The 24,567-nt window shown below is 49.6% G+C and overlaps 1 protein-coding gene across 3 annotated transcripts in view; it reads right to left on the bottom strand.

The window, feature by feature from the left end:
• Cars1 (cysteinyl-tRNA synthetase 1) overlaps positions 1 to 24,567 on the bottom strand; it is a 55,124-nt gene that overhangs the window by 3,646 nt on the left and 26,911 nt on the right. For all 3 annotated transcript variants that reach the window (XM_075972879.1, XM_075972877.1, XM_075972878.1), the window contains 13 exons: positions 16,716 to 16,856; positions 15,772 to 15,860; positions 14,353 to 14,474; positions 11,017 to 11,129; positions 10,307 to 10,435; positions 9,772 to 9,901; positions 9,585 to 9,688; positions 9,148 to 9,245; positions 8,652 to 8,841; positions 8,033 to 8,101; positions 5,224 to 5,305; positions 2,156 to 2,236; positions 713 to 780 (listed from right to left, as the gene is read on the bottom strand). In XM_075972879.1, the coding sequence (XP_075828994.1) occupies positions 713 to 780; positions 2,156 to 2,236; positions 5,224 to 5,305; positions 8,033 to 8,101; positions 8,652 to 8,841; positions 9,148 to 9,245; positions 9,585 to 9,688; positions 9,772 to 9,901; positions 10,307 to 10,435; positions 11,017 to 11,129; positions 14,353 to 14,474; positions 15,772 to 15,860; positions 16,716 to 16,856 (1,416 nt within the window). The remainder of the gene's footprint in view (positions 1 to 712; positions 781 to 2,155; positions 2,237 to 5,223; positions 5,306 to 8,032; positions 8,102 to 8,651; positions 8,842 to 9,147; positions 9,246 to 9,584; positions 9,689 to 9,771; positions 9,902 to 10,306; positions 10,436 to 11,016; positions 11,130 to 14,352; positions 14,475 to 15,771; positions 15,861 to 16,715; positions 16,857 to 24,567) is intronic.

Below are 24,567 nucleotides of genomic sequence, written 5' to 3' on the forward strand. Positions count from 1 at the left end.
ATATTCACACCGCACTAGAAATAAACAAATGAAAATTTAAGCACAAACAAGCGAAAATAAGAAGTAACTTGTAATGGGAATTGTGGTGCAGCCCTGTAATCCTAGCACTTGGGATGGCAGGAGGATCAGAAGTTCAAGGCCAGCCTTGGCTAAATCCTGAGCTTGTGTAACATGAAACCACGTTTCAATAAAATTCAATAAAATAAAAGGCTAACTCGACCACTGCCACCCTTTATATTTTGTCGAGACAAGGTCACGCTGCTACGTAGCCTGGAACGGACTATGTAAACTCGACTGGTCTCAAATTCACAGAGATATGCCTGTCTCTGCCTCTGCCTCCTGAGTGGTGCTGGCATTAAAGGAATGGACCAGCACACCCAGCCAAAGGACCCCCTTTCTGAAGTAGTTGCCTACCCAATTAACTTTTCTTCATGATATTTATAAGATTCAGAATATTTTTGTTTGTTTTGTTTTTCGAGACAAGGTTTCTCTGTGTGGCCCTGGCTATCCTGGAACTCATTCTGTAGACTAGGCTGGCCTTGAAGATTTGCTGCCTCTGACTCCCCAGTGCTGGGATTAAAGGAGTGTGCCACTATGCCCCAGGAATTTTAACCAAAGCACAAACATCCACTCTTAAAGCAACATAAAGACCAAACAGCGTTAGTGTTTCCATTTTCAGCAAACTCAACCGCCACCACTTTGCTTTACTAACCCTTTTCTTCTCTTCCTTCTCTTTCAGTAAGGTGTCTCTGTCTACCAACTTCACCACTGTTGGCAGTCCTGAAAGCAGAAAGTCAGTTCAGACCCAGGGACTGTGACCTGCCCGCCTGCCAGGCTCTACCCCAGAGCCTGTTAGCCAAGGCCCCAATACCACTCCTGCATGGGGACCTGGGACCCTTCCTTCTGGTTCACACAGGCAAAATCAATGCCAGGTGAAGAAAATTGGTGAAAAGAAAACAAAACAGGGCCAGGCATCAGATCAGGGGTAGAATGCCTGTCTACCACTGTCCGCCGCCCAGCAATTCCATAACAGTGTTGCAAAATCACAGAATCAGGGTAAAATGGGAAGGCCTTGCCTGTCTGGAGTCATCAAACTCAACCCAACATTTTAGCAGGTGTGGTGGCTCACCCCTGCAATTCCAGCACTTGGGAGGCTGAGGTAAGGGACTGCCATGAATTCAAGCCTAACCTGGGCTATACAGTAAGATGCTGCCTGAAAACGGAAGTAAGAACAGTGCACTTCTGCCATCTTTTCCCTTCCTATCAGGAAAAGAGATACTTAGGTGTGCTGAGCAAACCCTTGGAAGGAAATGTGCCGAGAGTTCAAGTCAGCCATTGCTGTTAGGCACTTTCAGACAAGCACAGGGGCCTGGACAAGCTCTTTGTACAAATCGTTGAATATTAAAAAGTTAGAAGGAAGCAGGGAGCCGGGCAATGGTGGCGCACGCCTTTAATCCCAGCACTTGGGAGACAGAGGCAGGCGGATCTCTGTGAGTTCGAGACCAGCCTGGTCTACAAGAGCTAGTTCCAGGACAGGCTCTAAAGCCAGAGAAACCCTGTCTCGAAAAACCAAAAAAAAAAAAAAAAAAAAAAGGAAGCAGGGAGGTGGTGGTGCACGTCTTTAATCCCAGCAGAGGCAGGTGGATCTCTGTGAGTTCGGGGTCAGCCTGGTCTACAAGAGCTAGTTCCAGGACAGGCTTCAAAGCTACAGAGAAACCCTGTCTCGAAAAACTAAAAAAAAAAAAAAAAAAAAAAGAAAGAAAGAAAGAAAAAAGGTTAGAAGGAAAAAATCATTTCTGTGTAGCAAAAGGCCCAAAAGTCAGAAAGTACAGGGTGAGACTGGGGTACATACACTACAGCTTGTCTCCCTAAAAGTGTGAGAGAAGGCTACAAGTAGAAAATGAGCAATGGCTGCCCTGGTCCTTGGTGGAAATGAACATGTCACCACAATGAGTAGTGAGCTAGGCCTCCTGGAAGAGATGGAGGTAAGGGGACACCTGCTCTGCCTAGGATTCTTCAGCCACACATGAAAGTACCAATGCCCTGGTACCTCTAGACTACCGCTGTGCCACATGCCTCCCAGCATCCTTCTCACCACCTACCTATACCTAGCTGCTTTCCCTGTCCATAGGGAGCAGCTGTAGGAATCACCCACCTTCATGGTCTTCAAACCGCACCCCGAGCTCAGGTAGGATATCATCCCGGAGAGCATCACTGAGCTGAAGAACCTCAAGGACTGTAGGCAAGAAAGAGCAACTCCCTTAGACTACAGAAGGCCTAGGCCCCCAAACCCATGCTTCCTCCAGCGCTGGCAAGTGAGTACTGGCTGCCAGATTTGGAGAGAGGAGAGGGAAGACAGGAGGCTACCCATGCCACACCCCCCACAGAAGTCCAAGGTCCCACAGCCACTCTCATGGTGAGCCCACAGGGTCCAACAAGGACAGTGAGATGTTCTAACATTGCAGCCCAGGGATGGGAGCCAGGACCAGTCTGAAACACTCTGTGGACTGTTCCCAGAGATGCTGAGCAGGGAGAAGTCAGACTGCCTTGAGCCATTGCCCCACAATGACAAAGCCCCATAACTGGTCATCACTAGCCCGGCTCAGTACTGAGGCCACGTCCCCTCATGCAGGACTCCAGGCCAATGCTTCACATATCCAAGGTCTCTGCCTTGAGTCATCCTGATGTCCTGAAGGACTCTTCCATCCCCTAATATTGTCACTTCACCGGGCCTACCCCAGCAGTTTTGTGCATGTGTCTGAGGACTGAGAGCTACAGCTCTGAATGCCCTGCCAAATCAGACTGTAGTGGAGTGACAGGTGTCCATTTTCCCACCTGGGGTCCCTCTAGCTGCTGCCTGCCTCATTTAGAGATGTCAGCCTAGTCTGACCACCAGGAACAGATATGGACAGGAAAAGGAACCTGCATACAAGCACATGGATGACACTGGATCTGGCTCAGCAGGGAGCTCGGTGAGCCTGGTCAGACCTGGCTCAGTCACAAGACTTGGCTACCCCAAGGTTGAACCACAACAAACAGGAAAGACTGAAAGCCAAGAGCAGGAGACAGAGAAGCTGAGCAGGGGAGCAGGTGGGAATCAGAGGACTGTGGGTGTGGTCACTGAAGGCTTAAACATTCCTGGCCTCTGAGTCAGTTTCTCTGCTGGGCTAGGACTTTCAGTGACCAGATGCATTACCCTCTCTGTGGTGGGTTAAAAAGGGTAGATACTGGAAGGCCAAGAGCTCAAGGAAGGGACTGGACTTTGTAAGGTCAGCCCCATGGTTCACAGCAGACACTACACAGATTCCCAATCTGCTCAGGCTGAAACGCCAATTCCCCTTGCACTTAGGAACTAAGAATCCTAAAGCTTTTGATCCTAGACAGTCTTCTGGCCTCAACAGATCTGCTTTCCCTGAAGGAAATGCATCCAAGGGTGACAACCTCACAGCTGTGCAGGGCATGGGTCAATCAGGCTGCCAGTCCTGTTGCAGGATCTCCTTAAGAGGCAAACTGTTTAGAAATGTGGACATCTGCAGTCTGTGGGCTCCCTTCCAAGTTGGCTTTAAAAATGACAGAGAGGCTGGGGAGTAACAGCTCAGTGGGTAGAAGGTACTTGCTACATAAGCACAGAGATTCATATTCAAATCCCGGCACCCACGGAAAAAGCCAGGCACGGTGTTGTGAGCTTACAGTCCCAGCACAGGAGAGATGGAAATAGGGAGGTCTCTGGTGCATGCTGGCCAGTCAGCCATGCTGAATCAGTAACTCCAGGTCCCAGTGAGAGAATCTGTCTCATAAGGGGGATGGCTCCTAAACTTGACCTCTGGCCTCCACACATGTGTGAAAAGGCACACGCAAGTTTTTTAAGTGGAAGAGGAGGAGAGAAAGGTAGAACTAGAAAGGTAGAGATAGATACTGATCCAGAAAGTAGGAGGTAGGAAGCCAGAACCAGTGCTGCTGGTCAGGAGCATGGCTTAGCGCAGGCCCCACAAAGAAGCTGGCATCTCCTTAGAACTTGCCATAAGGGACCCAGGCGCCCTATACTTCCACTCCCATGGGCAAGCCTAGAAAACCGAAATCCACTTCCATTGAGTGCCTGGAGTGCTGACCTCGGCAGCACCATTCACGACTATCAAACAAGGAACAATGAGAAAGTGAGAGCTATGGACAGGAGCCAGCAATCCACTGAGCCTCGAGAGTGAACAGAACAGATGCCAGCTGTGGCATGGACAGACAGACCTCAAAGACGCCATGCTCCATGACAGGCTGCAGTGGGGCAGTCTGCGCAGCCACAGCAGCACTGTGTGACAGTGAGGGGCGCACACAGGATTGATGGGTGGTGGAGCTGCACAAGAAAGCTGCACCGAATGCAGGGAGCTCATCTGAAGATTGCTTTTGTTACACACTATCCACCTTGATAAATTATATGCCTGCCTGAGTCTAGTCCCTTACTGGGAGAAGCCTGGTGCTGCCACCTACATGACACAGAGGACACGGTGAGGCTTCTGGGATCCCCAATGCCATGGAAGTTTAGGTTTGAATCTGGCTGCTGAGTCTGGGGCCAGGATGGAAGTCAACTAGAGGACTGCGCAGGAGAGGCTCTTTTGAGTTAGAGGCCATCCTTGCCTTGTTGGACAAGGTTCCAAGTCAGGGTACCTCCCGGGGATACCGGTGCCAGCAGCAGGAGATTCCCATGGCACAAATGATGGTGTGGCTCTTGGCACCCTGAGTAATCCTGTGTCTCTCAAACCATACACCTCCTCACTTTGGCGATGAAGGGATGGGTGTGCACAGACAGCCTGGCTCCACCATGCACCAGGCTTGGTAGAGACATGACTCTAGCTCTGGCCCCAGCATGAACTTTTCCAAGCAACCTGAGACTGCAACAGGATAAGCCACACGTGGGTCACCGGGAACAGAAAGGAGACCCAATGCAAGCCAAAGGGCAAGTGCATGCTAGCTGTGAACAGTCCTCTATCCTGCCTCTGTTTAGAACAAGAGCTATGCAGACTCCTGGACCTCAGGACCAAGGAACGGCTCTGCCTGAGATGTTCTAAGTCACAGGAAACTCTGACCTAGTACAATGCTGCCCTGAAGGGCCAGTGGAATAAAACAGGTTCAGCTAGGCATGAAGCTATACACACTTAAAGAACAAGGCAGTTATCCCAGGGAACCCAGCAGAGGGTGAGCAGCAAGGGCGAGGTACGCAGCATGGGGCCTCACCTTTTTTCTCTCGGGCAATCTTTCGCACACCTTCTCTGAATTCCGACAGTACCTGCAGGTAGGGCATGACGGTGGACTCGAGCTGTGGAAAGAATGACTTTGAGTCACAAGAGCCGTTGCTGTATTTGTAGAAGAATACCTGGCAGTTCAGTGGATATGCCACAGGTTACATGCCACTGTATCCTGTGTCCTAAAGCCCACAAGTCCTTGTCACATCGGGGTAAGAGAGTGCATGTGCTAGAGCGGAGTTAGACCCTATCTACAGCCCTCTTGGACAGCTTGAGGAAGCTAGTCACCATAATACTGACATCAGCTCCTAGTACTTAATAAAGGTGATGTGGGCCAGGGAGAAAAAGAAAAGCACCTTTGGGCTTCAAGCTGGATACATTCAGCAGACACTACTCTGTTCACTGCTGACACGTGTGTTTTCCTCAGGACAGACACAGTTGTCAGACACCTATCCTATCCGTCTCCAATGGGTTGTGGGGATGCATTGACCATTTGTGGTCACCTGTGGACCTGCTGAGGGCTAGTCATCTTATCAACTTACACACACACTAATTGCTGTACAAAGGGCCACTACCTCCAATGACACTGAGGATAAAACCAGGGGACCCAGAGCCACACCTGGAAAGACCCAATCAGGAATCTGAATCTAGAACCATCTTTCAGTGTATTTCTCTATCTCCAGGACCAAAAAGGTCTGGGACTTCTAAGCAGGGTCTTCCTGTGTCTCAATTACATAACAGCTCAAGAACCAAGAAAAGGAAGTGGTAGAAACAGTGGCTGGAAGGAGAGACCTGAAGTCTGAGCAAAGTAGGCCTGATCTTCCACCAAACAGACTGAGGGAAACTGTCTCACTACAGCAGCAGCTCTGGACTTCTAGAGTGGAATTAGACCTTATCTCCAACCGCCCCGAACAGCTTAAATAGGCCAATCACCACACCACCAACTTGGCTCCCAGTACCCAAAGAGGCCTCTTGACAGAGGACAGGGTCTGTCTCCAAAACTTCTGGGGCTGATATCCTGTTGCCTGGCTTCTACCTGGGTATGACAGGTTTAGGCCCAAGTCAGCCTCTCTGGCTCACACAGCACTTTTAACCTGGAAGTCACCCCTAATCTTCACAATGGGAGCCGTGGGACAGGATGCGTGGCCTCACAGGCTTACCACGCTCATTAGTGGCTGCTGTTTCCTATAAGTCAACTTCAGGGGCTAATGAGACCATCTGGGATGTATAATGTGACATACCCTAAGATGCCTCCCAGGGACCATAGCACTGCTAGAGACTAAAAGCTACTTCTAAGTTCAGAGGCAGAAAGATTTCCATGGGAGCTATGTCTTGTTTTCTGCTTTCAGAGAAAAGAGCGGGGCTGGAGAGATGGCTCAACACGCGAGGGCCTTGCAGAGGATCCAGTTCCTAGCACCTATATCACTACCACCTGTAACTCCAGCTCCAGGGACTCTGATGACCTCGTCTGAGGACACCTGTAATCATAGGCATACACCCTGCCCCCAGATACACACAATTAAAAAAGAGAGCTGGCAGCATGTTTATTAAGAGCACAGAGGAGCTTTGCATGAATTTCTAAAAAGCTCCAGCCTCCAGCAGTGATTCCTATCAGCAAAGTCCAGAAGCCACCACCCCAAAACAGCTCACTCTGAGACTAACAGACCTCTTCCTTCATGGGACTCGGCGTTGACAGCCCTGTGAGGAGGAGAGACCACTTGGCTGCTCTTCGGGAGGAAGCAGTGCTGAGACAGCTTCGTCTTGCAATGTGTACTGAGCTACTGTTGGCATTAGCACAGCAGATGCTCTGTCTAAATATTTATATCCGCTGTCTTAATTCCATAATTAAAGAGCACTCTCTGCAGAAGGAAGGCGGAGGGGAATCTTTAATGAGCTGTCCTCAGCTTGCAGAAAACCATTCCTGACACGTGTGTCTGTCAGTCCACTAGACCTGCAAATGCTGAAGCCAGCTGTGGACATGGGTCTGCTCTAACAGGAGCATCCTTGTATGCTTAAGAATGGTACATGGATGCTCTATGGGACCATGGCTTTCCATTTTCTTGGCACTGGCTGCTGGAACAGAGGCCTGGGCTATGTAGTGGGCTCTGGGCTGGTGTGAGAACTGGACCTAGCCTGGCACGGGGTTCTGCCCAGTTCTGAGTGGCAGAGGGAGAGTGGGAATTCCCCCAAGATACCAGTGTAGTATGTGATCACATGACCTTTCAGAATATGCCCACTGATTACAGCATCCACACTCCACATTCTCAGGTTGAATACTCCGAGGAAAAACAGTTGTCTGTTTGTACTGAACATGTATCATCATTCCCCAAACTATACAATGTAACCATCTGCACAGCATCTATAACACAGGATTATAAACAACCTCCAGGTGACTTAGAATTTCCAGAGCAGGACTGAGGAGACAGCTGTTGGGAAAGTGCTCCTGGGAAAGCATAAGGACCTGAGCTTGATTCCCACCACCTACATGAAAAAGCCAGGGTGATGGGACACGCTTATGATCCCAGTGCCGGGGGTGCAGACAGGTGAATACCTGGAGCTTCATGGCAAAACAGTTTAGCCTAATAGTTCCAGGTCAATGACAGACCTGGACTCCAAAAACAAGGCAGGTGGCTTCTGAGGCTGACCTCTGACCTCTCTCACACACACAAAGACACACAGGCAGACATGCATACAGAGAACTACTGTGAAAAGAGAGGTGGCCTCGAGGTATTGCAGACAGGGGAGAATCAGAGGGGGGCAGCAGTGGGCCACTTGGGGACCCTTTTGGGCACTCTACTTACATTCAGATTGGTTCCAGGTCCACCAACTGGGAAACCCAGAGGGCTCTCCTCCTCTATGGCCCCAAAGATCTGAGGGAAGAAACAGATAGGACTTAAACTGTAGGGTGAAGAAGATATATATAGAGGTGAGGTTTCACCTATGGCCAGTAGCTCAAGAATTGTCCTGATGTCTCTGGGGACAGGCAGCCATGTGGGTCCCCATGACTGGTTGCGGAGAAACTGGAAAGAGCAGCCATCAAGCCCGATAACCGCATCCCAGGGTACCTGCATCCATTCACAATGTGCCCTGGCTCAGAGCTACAGATCCAACCCTCTTCTAGCTAAAAGTCACCAGAGACTAATGACAAGGACAAAAGGGCAAGGCAGGGAAGGTCCCTCTGGCCTGGGAGAGAGTGCTGTCTCAGAGTATGGTGGCCTGGAGCCAGAATTGCTCTGCACAAGACTTGCTCAGAGTCAAGATCTTATCACTGGCCTTGGCTTAGCAGGGACCAACAGCTGTGACTACAGAAGGTTCTGAGGCTTTAACCACAGTTCAGAGAGGCCCCGGACCAGGATGGTGTCAGGCCTCCAGCATCACTCAGCAGCTAAGGTCCCCCCATGGGCCCGTCGCCAGGCTCACCTTCAACATGTGGGTGAGGTACATGGCAATGTTCTCCAGCAGAGCCCGGTTGGGCCTCCTCCTTTCAGCCTTCCTGGTTGCTATGTAGAGGTTGCACTGACTGACCAAAGCCCGCATCTCTTCCATGGCAGTGCGCGTGTCAATGTTATCACACAGGGCTTCATGAACTGCTGTCTTCTTGTCATAGAAGCTGAGCAAGGAAGAAAAATGAAAGCAATGGTCAAACCTGACGCTCCACCGCAGCAGTTCTCGAGCCCAACAATCAGAATCACTGCCATCAGCAGGCACTGCACTTCTGACACATGACAGGGCTGGCCTCATCATCAGTTACAGGACAAGCCATGGCAGAGACCCTCAGTTGGTGGCCCAGATCTCTCTCTCTCTCTCTCTCTCTCTCTCTCTCTCTCTCTCTCTCTCTCTCTCTCTCTCTCTCTCTCACACACACACACACACACACTCCCCACCCCCCCGCCCCAAGGAAAAGGCTCCACCTTACTTCTTATTGAGCTCCACTTCTTCAGCTTCCCATTTTTCAAACTGGCCAGTGATGTCTACAGGAGCTCGGAGGATGTCTTTCACATTTAAGAAAAACTCCTAAAGTTATAGAAGTCAGGTTAATGGCATTTGAAGAACCTTCTACCTAGAGAGACTTGACATTCTACTGACATGTTGTCACTTGAGGGGAGATCTGACAGCACAATGCATGCAGGTTCAAAAGACATACAACACTTCTTCCTTGGGACAGAAATATGACAACTCCCGGGGCAGGAAGCCTGAGTCAGAATGAAAGGTCCCACATGTGAACATGGCCTTCACTCTACAGCTATCAGTTCCAGGAAGGGGCACCAAATGGCATCACTGTGCCCTGGCTTATATTAGAAGACCCACACCACTCACAATGCCCTCCACCTCCAGCAAGAACCGGGTACTCACGTTCATGAACTTTTCATACTGAAGTGCAGACTCCATAGTGTTGCTGGAATAGTCCAGTGTGTCTTTCCAAGAGTGCATGAGGAACGCCAGCCGCAGCTGCCGAGCTGGGGAGCAGACACATGGCCACCATTATTCCTGAGCAGCTGCCGGTGCCCACACCATGGGTTCCTGCAGGAGTTCTGCTTACCTGAGTGTTTCTTTAAGGCATCTTTAATGGTGATGAAGTTTTTCAGTGACTTGGACATCTTGCAGCCTGCTATCGTCAGGTGGCCCGTGTGCAGAAAGTACCTGACCCAACAGTCATTTTCAAAGTAAGCCTAAGGACAAAGAGACAGGAGGAAGGCTTAGCTGCTGTAGTGAGGCCTCACCTGTCAGAAGGTTCTGGACAATGAATGCATGGTGTCTTGCTGTGTGCACCATGAATGAGGTAGATGCCACCTCTTCTAAGTGGGGGGGACACCAGGGGCTTGAAGGGAATGCCCTGGTGACAATGCCAGCAGGATACAACTGGTTTGACCCTAAGCCTGACTGTTATCGAAGGCCAAGCTGTTACCACTGGGATTCAGCCAAAATGATTAGGACATAACTCTTCCTCAGTTCCCAAGATGGAAGTCAAGTTCATCAGGAGGCTCGCTCTTCCTTCAGGTGCTGCTGCTGTCTCAACAGCAGAGCAGGAAGGACATCGGGCCCCCTTTGTAGCACAGCAACCTGTTTTTACCTACCTCTGACTGCGCCAGCTCATTGTCATGGTGGGGGAAGCGGAGGTCAAACCCTCCGCCATGAATGTCCATTGAGGCTCCCAGGAGTGTGCCTGCCATAGCGGAGCACTCTATGTGCCATCCCGGACGACCCTAGAGAGACACAAAGGGCCTTGCTGACCACTCCAAACCTGCCCAGGACTTTACTCCTCAAGGAAATGACCTTTAAGCCTCTGAATCTCACTGCAGTGGTTTCAGATCTTCACAGGACAAACTAAAGGAAAATCTATTTATACAGTTCAAAGTCAGTCTCTGTGGCTGTGGCTGTGGCTTAGCTAAATCCTGGGAATTATTTCTAGATCCCCAAGCACTCAACAAGTGGCTAATAGTCACACACACAATACTTGTCACAAGGTTGTCACATAGTCATCTGGATTTCCAATGCCAACAACATCAACTTAACATGCATAGATACCCAAAGCAGAAGCCTGAGGCAACTAATTGGATTGCACCCACTTAGAGATCAGGAAACCTAGTCCTGAGAAGATAAGCCGCTAACTTAGAGGCCCAGCATCTGTGAGCCTGCAGCTCTTCTTCGCTGCCCTGACACCTGGTCTGGCCCCAGTACCCACCCAATCGCCAGAGATACCTATTAGAGGACTAAGAAAGCTATGATAGCAGCCTATGACACCACCACTTCTCACTGTCCCTGATCCCAACAGTGGCTCACTCACCTTTCCCCAGGGGCAAGGCCAGGATGGCTCTCCTGGCTTGGAGGCCTTCCACAGGGCAAAGTCATTAGGAGAACGTTTCTCACTGAGGCGGTCAGCGGAGATGCTCAGGTCACCTGTGAATGTGAACAGTTAAGAGAAGCGGCAGGGTCATTTACAGGTGCCTATAGGAGTGTCAGCACCTTACCTCATAGCCACTCTGTGTGTCTATGGCCAATCTTTCTCGTTAACCAATTAACTTGTGACAGACATGAACAGCAATCACTACCTATCAGCTCTTAAGTCTGATTCTGGGTCAGGGTCTCAGCTACTTTGGCAGTCCTAGAGATACACCTGCCTCTTCAGCTCTGAACTCTATATCTGTATGAGAGGTTATTGCACTCTGGGCTGAAGCTAAGGTGTGCAGCTCACTGGTGCACCCAGGGTCAACAACACACATAGGTGCCAGTACGCTGGTTTCCAGAAGCGCGAAGGCGTGGTTGAGTTGCTGTGCACCACTTTGTGGAAGCAGAGGTCAGTGGTGACACTCCCTCTTGCATTCTCAAAGCACCAGGTGAATGCCTCAGTCATGTGAACAAGGTGCCTGCTGGGTGCACTTCCAGGCAGAGGCTCTGAGACCCCCATGGGGTAGTGGAGGGAACCATTAGCCAGAGGCACTTGAACAGCAACACACAAGTAAAAGATGGCTGGAGAGCCAAGAGGATAGCGCTGTCACCAAGTACATGAAGGACCTGTAGATAGAGCTGCTGTGGAGAGGGGAATTTGGTCCCCAACACGGATGACCAAGCCTATGTTAGGTGAATGGATAGAGTGAACGCCTTTTTCCACCCCAGACTTAGGCCCTGAACTGCAAGCATCTTCCTGATCCTTGTATCCAGGGAGTCCTTTGGAAGCCTTGGAATAGGAAGGACACTTGCTAACTTGGGGTCTGAATGCAGTTCCATCTTTCAGGAACTGAGTGCCCAGGCTTGATGCCCCTGACCTGTGGCAGAGGGAGGCACAGCTAGGGCATCCTACAACACCAGCTCCAGATGCGGGACATGCAATGAACGCAGAATACTTGGCAGGACTTTGCCATCACCTCCTGGCCCAGAGACAATCTGGTGTGCTCACCTACAGAATGAAAATAATCTTTTCAAGAGAAATGCTGATACATGAGGCACCCAGGACAGACCTCAGCCTGGCTCCAGTCAGCAAGAAGCAGCCAGAGCCACAGTTCTTGAGGCTGCACATCAGCTCTTTCAGCTGGCCTCTTTCGCACTTTAGGTGGCAGCCAGGTTTTCATGTTTCTGTCTGCGGAGAGCCAGCTTCTAGCTTACAAAGTCCTCCACTAACCTGCGTTTACCTTTGCTCCTCTGCTGGCTCTCCATGCACTGCCCCTCTCTGCTAGTTTTCTGCCTGACTGCCTGGCTCATTCCTTTCTCTTGGCTTATTCACAGCCACACATGCTCGGTGGCCAGCATTACACCTGCCTCCCGTGCCTCTGACACATGCTCGGTGGTCAGCATTACACCTGCCTCCCGTGCCTCTGACACATGCTCGGTGGCCAGCATTACACCTGCCTCCCGTGCCTCTGACACATGCTCGGTGGCCAGCATTACACCGGCCTCCTGTGCCTCTGAGGGACTCAGGAGTAGAAACCTCAGATAGCTTGCCAGTCTCCCATCCCTGTAGCACAAAGGCCTGCAGACTTGCACCTTGGTCGGACAATAAAAGGATTGTTTGGGACTACTCTCAAACTTTCTTCTGTACCTGGCCTGTGGTCGGGGGCTTAAAAGGAAAGATCCCAGAGGCTGGAGAGACGGCTCAGTGTTTATGAGCACTGGCTGCTCTCTGAGAGGACCTGGTTTCGGTTCCCAGCACCTACATGGCAGTCCAAAACCACCTGTAATTTCAATTTCAGGGGGTCTGACATCCCTATGTTCTGACCTTCTCAGGCACCAGGCGCACATGGTGCTCAGATATACATGTAAGCAAATACTATATACATTAAAAACAGAATTTAAACAGAGAAAGATGCAGTTTGATTCCTTCAACCATGTCTGTTAATACATTTGAAATTTTGTTCCGCTGTTAACCATTGCCTCCCAGTCTCTGTGTTTCTGCAAAGGACGTAAGGCTGCTCTAGGCTGTGTTGGTGTCTGGCCCTGGAGCCCTCTCAGCTTTACCACTATAAAGCCACCTCTTTAATACCAAACACGACACCTATTCACCACCGGGCCCAGTATCAATGCTGAACTGGCTTAGCTTATCTCTTGTCAAGGTTTCCGTGTTTTGTTTGTTGAACTTTTCAATTCTGATTTTTTTTGGGGGGGGAGGGTAGGGTTTGAGACAGGGTTTCTCTGTTTAACAGCTCTGGCTATCCTGGAACTCACTCTGTAGGCCAGGATGCCCGCAAACTCACAGATCTGCCTCCTGTGTGCTGGGATTTAAGGTATGCGTCACCATCACCCAGATTTTTTCTAATTTTTTTATTTTCTGTTTTTTCAAATTCTAATATTTCTTTAGAATAGAGCCCCACAGGTGATATTTCTATACAAAGTCTACATTTTCATGGCTAATTCAACCTCTAGAAATAAGGGGTCAGTGGGAGATATATCTGGCATCAAAGTTTCTCCTAATCTTAATGGTGTGCTTTCCCAACCTTGGGTTTTGTGAGACGGTCCTTAGCTTCACTGTGAGTAAAGACTTCTGAACAATGTTGTCACGTGATCCTGCCTGATCCAGGAAAACGCTGACACCCATGTTTAAAACACTTGAAACAAGATCGCTAAACATGGAGCTAAACATGGCTCAGAGGTTGGGAGCACTGACTGCTCTTCCAGAGGTCCTGAGTTCAATTCCCAGCACACAACCATCTGTAATAAGATCTGGTGCCCTCTTCTGGTACACAAGCATACATGCAGGCAGAACACTGTATGTATACATAATAAATAAGTAAAAATAAATAAATCTTAAAAAAAAAAAGATCGCCTAACACACATTACTGCACACACATCTAAGTCATATACTCTGTCACAGTAGGGCAGGCCCTGAGGTCTCCGTGTCAGGTGCCCCATCAGAATAGCTTAGGGCCAGGGCCAGGGCCTCTCTGACAAGTGCCTGCCACAGCAGCTGAAGGCCCAGGACTCTCAGTGCAGTGCTAACTTCTGTTTCTTAAGCGACACCATCTTGAGCAGAAAACCCCTGAGACTCCTTTAGGGGAAGCAGCCTGCTCTCCATGTGTCTGTGAAGTGTACATGGGCACCCACCAGGACCCAGAGGTAGAGACCTGGTGTAGGCTGTGAGTGAGGAAGAGCAGCCTAGCTTTGCTTCCACACATGCTGCAGGAGCTCTCACCTTCCCCTTCCTGAAGAGCTTTCTGGTCCCCAACAGCCTCAGGCACCAGCTTCCCATAGGAGTGCTTTTCACTAGCAGCAAACTTGGCTGTGTCGAAGTAGACTGACCCATTTGAAGCATAGCTGGAAATAAGAGGAAAGGTGCTCTCAGACACACCACAGCACTTATGGGAAAGCCTGGAGGGTCGGGAAGGGCCAAGGACCAAGGCCACCAAGTCTCTGCCCTCTGCAGCAGGTCAGAAGCCAGAGTTGCAAGGGCTGAGTAGGAACAACAGGGATGCCGCCTGAGGCAGAGATGGCCAGCCTCAGTGTCAGGCAGGGTGTCCCACACAGACCCTCTGCTTGGTGCACTGTAGCTCACAACTCGATATGACACACCTTCTCCCCCCCCCCTCTCTGTGTTTGTGTGTGTGTGTGTGTGTGTGTGTGTATTCTATCTACTTTGTGATCCTGTCATGGCTCTCCATGTATCTCTAGCATATTCTAGCACAGGAGTGTCCTCTCTGACTCAGGCTTGCCACTTGGCTGGACCAGTGTCTCCTGATGCCCTGCAGCCATGTGTCACATGGGGTGAGGTGGCACTGTCACTTCGGAGGTAGCTCTGTAGCACGCACCGTCAACAGTCCTCTTTTCTCTAGCCTGTGCAGCCAACGAGTAGAGAAGTGACCTGAGGCCAGGTCCAGTAGTGCAGCAGCAGTGGGCGCCTAGCGCTACCTGCAGCACCAGGGTCTCATCCATAACTCATCCTAATGTTGGCAATGTGGGCAAGTTCCCACACATGTCAGTCGGCATTTCTAGCATGTCGAGCATGCTGTAGCAGTAACCCTGAGCTGGGTAATGTCTGCACTAAAGTCACACAAAGGGTTTGAATAGTAACGATGTTTCCAGGACACCCTGCAGTGTCCAAGCTTACTATCATGCCACTCTGGCCCCAATGACTTAACCCTAACTCTAAAAGCTTTCAAGCAGAAACAGGGCCAGGTCTTCCTGGTAACAGCCAGGAGAGGCCACTGGGCCACTAAGAATTCTCATTGCTCAGTAGCATGATGTTCCCCACCCTGACTGACTTAGCAGGAAAAGAGACTCATGGTAGACAGAAAGACCTTTCTTTCCAGTCTGGGGCCTGCAGGGGGAGGAGCCTTAGGACACCTGAGCACAGGCTTCCCGATATTCAAAAGAATGGCTGTTGGGAGCTGGCTTCCTGACTCAATTTTCCCAGTTAAACGCTTGTGACAATGGCATGTACTGTGTATGTCATGGACCATCCTTATAGAAATCCAAGTTCTTGCAGCAGAGCTGGAGTGAAATGCAGAGTTAGTCAGGTGCTATGCTGAGGAGGGAGGTGTAGCCCCGCATCTAGACTCTCCCCTTGGAGCTGACTGGCCTGCAGGGGAGGGGAGGGGAGGTTTCTCATGCTTACCCATAACCATTGTCCACAATCGTTTGGACGAAGTTCACAATTTCTGGCACATACTCGCTGACCCGGGTCAGGACATCAGGAGGTAGAACCTGTGGGAACAGAGTCTCAGCGCTTTCTCCCGACCAGTCTCAAGACCTCAGCCTCCACTGAGTACACTCCCTGGAAACCACATGACTGCCAGAATCAACAGCACAGACACAGCATCCCGACTACTTGGGGGGGGGGGGGACCATGGCAGGAGGATCACAAGTTCAAGACCCACAAGGAAAGCTCATCGAAACCCTGTTTCAAAATAAAAGGAAAGGGCTAGAAAAATGTTTCAGCAGGAAAGGAAACACAGGGAAGACTGAAAGACTTGTCCTTCCCTGTCTGGACCAGCAGGCGGAGGAGGCTTAGGATACCTGACATTGGCCTCTGGGCAGTCATGAAAACTGTGACATGGACTTGTCCTGCCTCTCAGAGTCCTTCATCCCACTTGATCCCCCATTTGCTTGCGTATCTTTTTTTCTTTTTTTTTCTTTTTGGAGACCAGGGGAAATCTATCTGCCTCTGCCTCCCAACTCCTGGGATTAAAGGCTTTTTTATTTTTTGAGGCAGGATCACACAACACAGTTCAGACTGGCCATGAACTTGAGATCTTCCTGCATCTGCCTCCTGAGTGCTGGGAACACAGGAGTGTGTTGCCACAGCTGGCTTCCACTCCAGGTTTCTGACTTCTTTTCTAGGAAGCCCTAAGTGCCAGGCATGGGAATACACACGAGACCACTCAACAAGGAGAAGCATCTCCTCACCCCTCATTCAAGTTCAACGTTTACTTAACCACTCACCGAGCTTGCAAAATGAAGACACTGTGGATCACAGGCTTTGTGGCTTTACCAAAATCAGAACTTGGAAAGCAGGGCTTGGCCTGAGAAAGCAAGGACCAGGCAATCCAAGACACTCACATTCAGGGCTTCCATGTCTTTGTGGAACTCTTCTTCCCAGAACTTGGGCAGTTTGGAGAAAATAGAATTGTCAGTCACCTCACTGCCACCTGTGGAATCCAGCCAGTCAGAAAGCAAGTCCTTTGCTTCCTCCAGCAATACCTAAGAGAAAGGACATCCACACATGGGCTAGGTTTCATGCAAGCACGCATGGCAATATGGCAGGACCGATCAGCGCCCTGAGGTCAAAGCCAGCCTTGCAAAGCAGGATCCATGAGTTGCCATCTCCCACTGTTGGTGTGGAAGATGTTCCAACTGTACTCGTGCTGGCTGAGAAAAATGACTGTCCTAGCCCTCCTAGGATGAATGTCTTGAACATTCAGCAGTATAGGGTTGTGAGTCCACTGGCAGTCTGCACTCTATCACAGAAGCACGAGGCAAAGGGCAAAGGGCAGAGAACAAAGAGCAGATGACCAGGCAGAGCAAGGGCACCAGGGAGGACAGAGGACACTGGCAGGAAAGGATTCAGGGAGTCACATAGGTTGGCCCTGCTGTCAGCACCCCTGGATCTCTTCAGGGTGCTCATACTCTTCCCCACATGAAGGGGCAGGGGGTACAGAAAAGGCAAAAAGACGCTGGGTACAGTGGCTCATGCCTTTACTTAAAGCACTAGGGAGGCTGAGGCAGGAGCACTATTATGAATTTAAGGCCAGCCTAAACTAGACAGCAAGATCTTGCCTCATAAACAAACAAATGAGGAAGCCAGATGTGGTGGCACACCTTTAACCCTAGCACTCGGGAGGCAGAGGCAGAGGCAGAGGCAGAGGCAGAGGCAGAGGCAGAGGCAGAGGCAGAGGCAGAGGCAGAGGCAGGAGGATCTCTGTAAGGTTAAGGCCAGCCTGGTCTATATAGTGAGTTTTAGGATAGCCAGAACCGTAGAGAGACCCTGTCTCAAAAAACAACAACAAAAAAACAAAACAAAAAACCCAACAACAAAGAAAGAAAGAAAGAAAGAAAGAAAGAAAGAAAGAAAGAAAGAAAGAAAGAAAGCGAGCGAAAAGGAGAAAGGAAGGTAGAGAAAGAGGGAGGGAGGAGAGTTTCCAGATAAGCAGTGAGCATCTACAAATGTCATATCTAGAAAATTATAACCTTCAGATGACATGCAACAGCAAGCTACAAGATAACATGGAAACAGTCCAGGCAGGTGTGAACAGAGGAACTTTGAGATGAAGTCTACTGACCACTGAACATTCCAGAGGACAGGACAGGGCTGGAGACCAGAGGTGAGGAGGACTTGATGTTGCAGAATATTTATTTACACTGTGAAGATGTGTCTTTGCCAAGGTGCCCTCTGATTGGTTTAATAAAGAACAGAATGGCCAACAGTTAGGCACAAAGAGGTTAGGCGAGACTTCTGGGGAGAGAGAGGACTCTGAGAAGAGAGGTGGAGACACCAGAGAGACACGGACATATGGTACAGAGGAGAGGTAACCAAGTCACGTGGCGGAATGCAGATTAATAACAACAGGTTAATTTAAGTTATAAGAGCTAGTTGGGAGAAAGTCTAGGCTAAGCCCAAGCTTTTATAATTAATAAGTTTCCATGTTATTTTTGAGCTGGGGGCCCAAAAGAAAGTTCAATTACAACTTGAAGACACCCAAAATGGGGTGAAACAGAAGGGCGGAACAGAGCTGGGCCTCTGACAGGAATCCCAGAGGGAGGAATAGAAGCAGTAGGAACCCGGGGAAAACCCAAGGACTTCTCAGAACTCAGGTGACAGCTACAGGCTGGCAGTGCATCACACCTGGTCATTTATGAGACAGCAGAAAGCCACAAGAGTGTCTTAAGAAGGAGCTAGACAGAAGAAACAGGAAAATAATTTATAGGACAGCATTCCGTCCTCAGTTCCCACTGACGTTGGGAGTCGGCAGCCAGCAGGGCAGCCCCAGAGGCTCAAGGAAAAGTGTACCCAAGTAGCATATGCTGCAAACCACCTCTGAGACCACACTGAAAAGGACACCATTCCAAACAGTCAACAGCTGGGCCTCCCACTAGACCTCCCAAACCATGCTTCTCAAAGCTGCAGAAGCAGAGACGACTCAGAGGCTAGTCACGTCCCATCTAGGTGTGACTAATGAGAACTGTCTTGTCCGGGGCAAAGCTGGCTCCATGTGTGTCCCCAGAAAAGTGGGTGCCATCGGAATCTAGTCTGTTCAAAGGTTGTGGTACCAAAGCTAGTATGTGGTCTGAGGCCTACAATGAGAGTATTCTTGGGAACTGTGGGAAGGCAGGCCACAGAGCCCAGTCAGCACCCACCAGCAGGGGTGTAGGGGATGCAGGAAACCTGTGCTTTTACAAAATGATTTATTTTTAGTAACATATATGCGTCTGCCATGTGAGTGCAGGGATAAACAGGGACCAGAAGAGGGCATCATATCCCCAGGAGCTGTAGTCAAATCAAAGGTCGTTATGAGCCACTGCGTGGTTGCTGGGAACCAAACTTACTCTTAACCACTAAGCCTTCTCTAGCCCAGGAATCTGCATTTAACAGCTACGGGTGATGGAAACAATGGATGTTCAGGAAGTGCTGGGCAAAGGATGGAAGTCATGAAAGCAAATCTGACTTCAGTGACAAGGGACTGAAGTGCAAGAGGGTGGACGGCTGAGACACCTAACAAGCTTTAACAAGAGACCACAGTGTATGGCCGGGAGCTGTGAGGGAGCTCGGTGTTCTCACCTGTACTACCTGGAAACCCACAATGCAGCAACCACACAAAGGCTAAAAGAAACTGAGACACTAGACCTCCCAACCTGTAATCCTAGCACCTGGGAGACTCGGGAAGGAAAACAGAGGTTAGCCTGGGCTACACTGATTTTTAGGGTAGACTGTCTGAGCTCAGACAGAAAGCAGGTGGCTAGATTTTAACAGCTGTCCCCAGAAACAGGCCACTAAGTGAGGGACAGAGATAGGCTCAGGAATCTGGCCTCCTGGGAAGGAGGCATGAAAGCAGAGGTAGGCTTTCAAGCCCATGTTGGCCACCCAGCATCCAGTACCAGTGGCCTGGGTACTTCTAGGAACTAAGTCACCATGACAGCAGATGAAATACCGTATAGCAAAAACCAACCATACCCAGATGACCTCCAAAGGTATAGCTACGGAAGTGCTAAAGACTGGATTTCAGTTCCAGCACCAGTGGTGAGGACCCGCGTGAAGTACAGAGAGTGCTACATCACCACACAGCAGGTATCAGGCAGAGAGAAAAGCACAGGCTCCTCTTAGCTCTAGACTCTAAAGGGCCTGGGAGGTTGTGACAGCAGCCAGGAGAGCAGAGTTCAGCCAAGAGGACACATGAGTTGACAGCCATGGAGCCAGTGTGAACAGCAAAGCCAGCAATGCGACGAATAACTAAAGAGACTGGGTGGTTCAGCAGGGACAGCTTCCAGAGGGCCGGTCACCATGCTTACTTCCGGGAGCCCCACCAAGCTCTCAGAGTTGATAGAAGAGAGATGAGCTTGTGTTGCCTGTGGGATGACGGAAGGGGGAGGGACCCTTTTCAAGTAGAGAGAAGGCCTGCCTAGCTGACTGCCCTGGGTTTCATGTCCCCCAGAAGCCACGCTGCAGACACAGCCAGCGCTGATAGTGTGAGAAGTGAGGCTAACAGGTGTTTAGGTCATCGGCCTTTGACAAACACATTAATGTGCTCTGTGGAAGTGCCAGAGGCGACCTTCCTGACACATGCCCTCTCTTTCTATTCTGTCCCCAACAGTGGATGATACCTTGACCCTGGACTTTTCAGGCTCAGGAATTATATGGAACAGACTTCTATACTTTACAGCTTACCAAGACTCAAGTGTTCTGGTACAGTCACACACAATGACCTATGACACTTACTTCAGGAGAGGAGTGTGTATCAAAGAAGGTAGGGTTGCCTCTCAGCACTGATAGGCTATGAAGTGGAGGAGATGGAGCTTAGAAGGAAGTCAGGTCACTAGGGTGGTCCCTTCCCATCTCTGCTTTCCAATAGACACAAAAAGCTAGGCGGTGGTGCTCACTTTTATTCCAGTACTTGGGAGGCAGAGGCAGGGAGATCTCTGAGTTTGAGGCCAGCCTCGTCTACAGAGTGAGTTCCAAGATAGCCAGGGCTACAGAGAGAAACCTGTCTCAAAACAAACAAACAAACACAACAACAAGTTCAACAGCCACAAAATTAGCAGCATCCTCCACCTCCTGCCATGCTCTGTGGGCCTACCCCAGACCCAAAGCATCAGGGCCAATCAAGGACCCAAACCCCTGAACTGAACCAATAGGACTTCTCTCCTCATAAGTCAGTGCCCCCGGAAATTTATGACAGTAACACAAAACTAACATAAAACAACCAATCCTATTTTTTAAAAAAAAAGAAGAAAGAAAACCCCCTCTGAGAGCTCATGAGATTAGCTTCATTCCACTTCCAGTTTGCTCTCTCAGCTTCCTGCTCTGGCTGCCTGATGCCATGCCTCCCCATCATATGGACTTTCCTTCTGGAACCATAAGGAAACCATAACTTATGGTTCCAGAAGGAACCACTATCACCAAACTACTTCCGGAAGTTGCCTTTGTTCATGGTGTTTTATCACAGGAACAGAAACGTAACTGCTACAAGTAGCAATGAACAACTGGAGATCAACATCTTTCCTTTAATGTGCACTGGTGTTTTGCCTGCATGTATGTACGTGTAAGGGTGTTTGACGCCCCGGAACTGGACTTACAGACAGTTGTGAGCTGTCATGTGGTGCGGGGAACTGAACCCAGAAGAGCAGCCAGGGCTTTTAACAACTGTCCAGTCCTGAGAGATGAACGTTTTGAAAGGTATTCTTTAAAGGAGCTCCATCTAGAACAGTCACGAAAAGGTGCTTGAGAAAACATGCCATCAATTAACTACAAATTTTTTAAAACACAGCCGAGCCAGGTGTATTTCTGCGAGTTCTAGGCCAGTCCGCTCTACACAGTGAGTTCCAGGACAGCTAGGGCGAACAGAAAGGTCCTGTTTCAAAATAAAATAAAAGACAGCATAGGGGCTGGAAGCTGGCTCAGTGGTTCAGATCACTTGCTCAGCCATGGTGACCTAAATTTGAATCTCAGCACCCATGATGGGCAGCTCACAACAGTCCCTGCAGATCCTGTCACTGCAGAGCCAGGGGTTTGACTTCCTCTTCTGACTTCTGCACAAACATGCACACAAACCAATAAACAAACAAACCTAACCCAGTTACCAAAAGCCCCACACCTATGATGGTGGCAGAGTATTTTGGACTCTGCTGATGACGTAGCCGTGGGGACTCGCTCAAGGCCAGAGCAGTTCAGAGTGGTGCCAACCGCTTAGAAGACTTCTGAAGAATAAGAATCCATTTGCTGTATGATCTGGCAAGTGCACTTATTGTTATTTACCCAAAAGAGCTGGAAAGCTAGGTCCTCACAAAGCCCCCACACAGCTGTCTATAGTAGCTTCATTCATAACTGCCAGGCCTGGAAGCAAGACATCCTTTAGATAAACAAATGGGTGCCTCTAGATAGCAGGATATGGAATATTAGTCAGTTCTAAAAAGACAAGAGCTCTCAGGCCACAAAGACATGGAGGAGACTTAGAACACATTTCTAAGAGAAGCAGTGGTACTGTGAACTAATTACAACATCTGTCTCTGGTTTCTTTTTTATTTAAATTTAATTTTTTAAAAATATTTTTTAAGATTTACTTTATTTACTATGTATACAGTGTTCTGTCTGCATGTTTGCCTGCAGGCCAGAAAAGGGCATCAGATCCCATCCTAGATGGTTGTGAGCCACCATGTGCTTGCTGGGAATTAAATTCAGGAACTCTAGAAGAACAGTCAATGCTTTCAACCTCTGGGCCATCATCCAGTCCCATCCCTGGTTTCTTACACAAAGCCTCTAAATAGTTTGGAATGCCCTGGGTGAAGGAGCATCTTTTGTTCCATTGAGGGGACAGCCTGGAAATGGGGTCTGCTTATGAGAGAATTCCAGCTGCCAAGGTTACAAAGGGACCAGACAGAGGCTGGCCTTCCACAGACTAAAGCCTGCCTGCATCATGAAGGCTCACAAGAAACTGAAGAAAGTGGGCTGTGGTGGTCACATGTGGAATCCCAGAATTTAGGACGCTGAGGCTGAAGCCAGACTAGACTGTGAAAAGACCCTATCTCAATAAACAAAAACAACAAACGACAACAAAACCCACAAAAAAGTCAAAAGACACAGTTGGGAAGTTGTGGGTGGCTGAAGCTGGTGCACACAGGAGTGATGGCCTTGGCTGGGCCTCGTCCCTGCATGCTGTACTAATAAGCCAGTAAATATATCTCAGTTAATTCTGGGAGATATGGAATGGGTCCTGGCAACTGACTGAAGCTGAGGAGGACTGTGGGGACACTAGATTCACAGCTGACTGGTCACAAGGTCGGTGACAGCTTATGACGTGGGAGTTGGTAGCTGAAGTGGGAGTTGGCAGCTAAAGTTGTGAGGCCTTAGCCTCACAGGCTGCGGCCTTCTTCACTGAGTGTCAGAACTGAGGGAACTGCGGGGTGTACAGCAGGTGTCTCTGGAGGTGGTGTGCATTGGAAGTGGTGTGTATTGGGGGTGGTATGCACAGGAGGCGGTGTGCATTTGAGGTGGTGTGTATGGGGAGTGGAGGGGGAACTCTCAGTGTGAAGCCAGGCTGGAAAGGCACATTCTATGCAACTGCACCTCAGTCACACCTGGGGAAGGCTTGTCTACAGAGACACATAAAGTGCAGCAGCGACCAGGAGCTCAGAGGAGAGAGGAGCAGGTGGAGTACACACAGCTTTAGGTCTGTGATGACGGATCCAGGTCCTCACCCATGGGTCCAAACCCACAGGACAGACAGCACATGTGACCACATCTGTAATCCCAACGTTCAGGAAGCTGACCACAAAGCCAAACAACCACTTGCTACAGCAGGCTGCCAGATGGTAGCAAAGGCAGGAACTCTGGTGGTGTGCAGCTGATGGGGACAGCTGTGCAGGGAGCAGGAAATACCTAATACCTCTCACTTTCTATGTGACTCAGAGTCTATTCTAAGAAACACTTTTTGTTTGTTGATTTGTTTGAGTCAAAGTCTCAGGTTATAGACCAGGCATGCCTTGAACTCTCAGACCTCTGCCTGCTGGGTCCAAAGGCATAGTAAAAAGAAGACCTTTAAGAACCAAATAGACAGGTTTGGTAGCACAGACTTACAATCCTAGCCAAACTGAAGGCTCAGGCATCCAAACAGCATTCAAGGCTAATCTAGGTAACACAAGGAGACTCATCCCCCATGCCAAAAGGGGGAGGAGAAAAGGTGGGTGCTCAGTAGCCAAGTGCCCAGCAGACACTGTGGTTTCAGCTCTAGTAAGGAAGGAAGAGAGGGAAGGCAGGGGGTCTGGTTAGAAAAGGAGAGGCAAACAATCCAGCATGGGAGGACCTTCTTCCCAGGAGACTCTAAACCATTGTGTCACTAGGATGGGCTGTCAAGAGAATTAGCAAAGACACACAGACTCCCAACAACACAGCTGAGGAACAGGAGGCGTAGCACAAAGACTACAGAATCCTCTCTGGCATAAGACAGTGTCCCCAACCTGACACAGGAAACCAGCCTTCAGCTCAGGTGCACAGGACAAACACACTCGGCTGGGTGATGAGTCTTACCCAAATAGCAACTAAACTAATGTAAAAAGAGCAATCCAGGCTGGGTGGTGGTGGCGTATGCCTTTAATCACAGCACTCGGGAAGCAGAGACAGGCAGATCTCTCTGAGTTCGAGGCCAGCCTGGTCTACACAGTGTGCTTCATGAAAGCGTGAGATACATAGTGAAACTCTGTCTCC

This window comes from Microtus pennsylvanicus, chromosome 5, assembly GCF_037038515.1.
Source record: "Microtus pennsylvanicus isolate mMicPen1 chromosome 5, mMicPen1.hap1, whole genome shotgun sequence".
In the NCBI taxonomy this organism is placed as follows: domain Eukaryota; kingdom Metazoa; phylum Chordata; class Mammalia; order Rodentia; family Cricetidae; genus Microtus; species Microtus pennsylvanicus.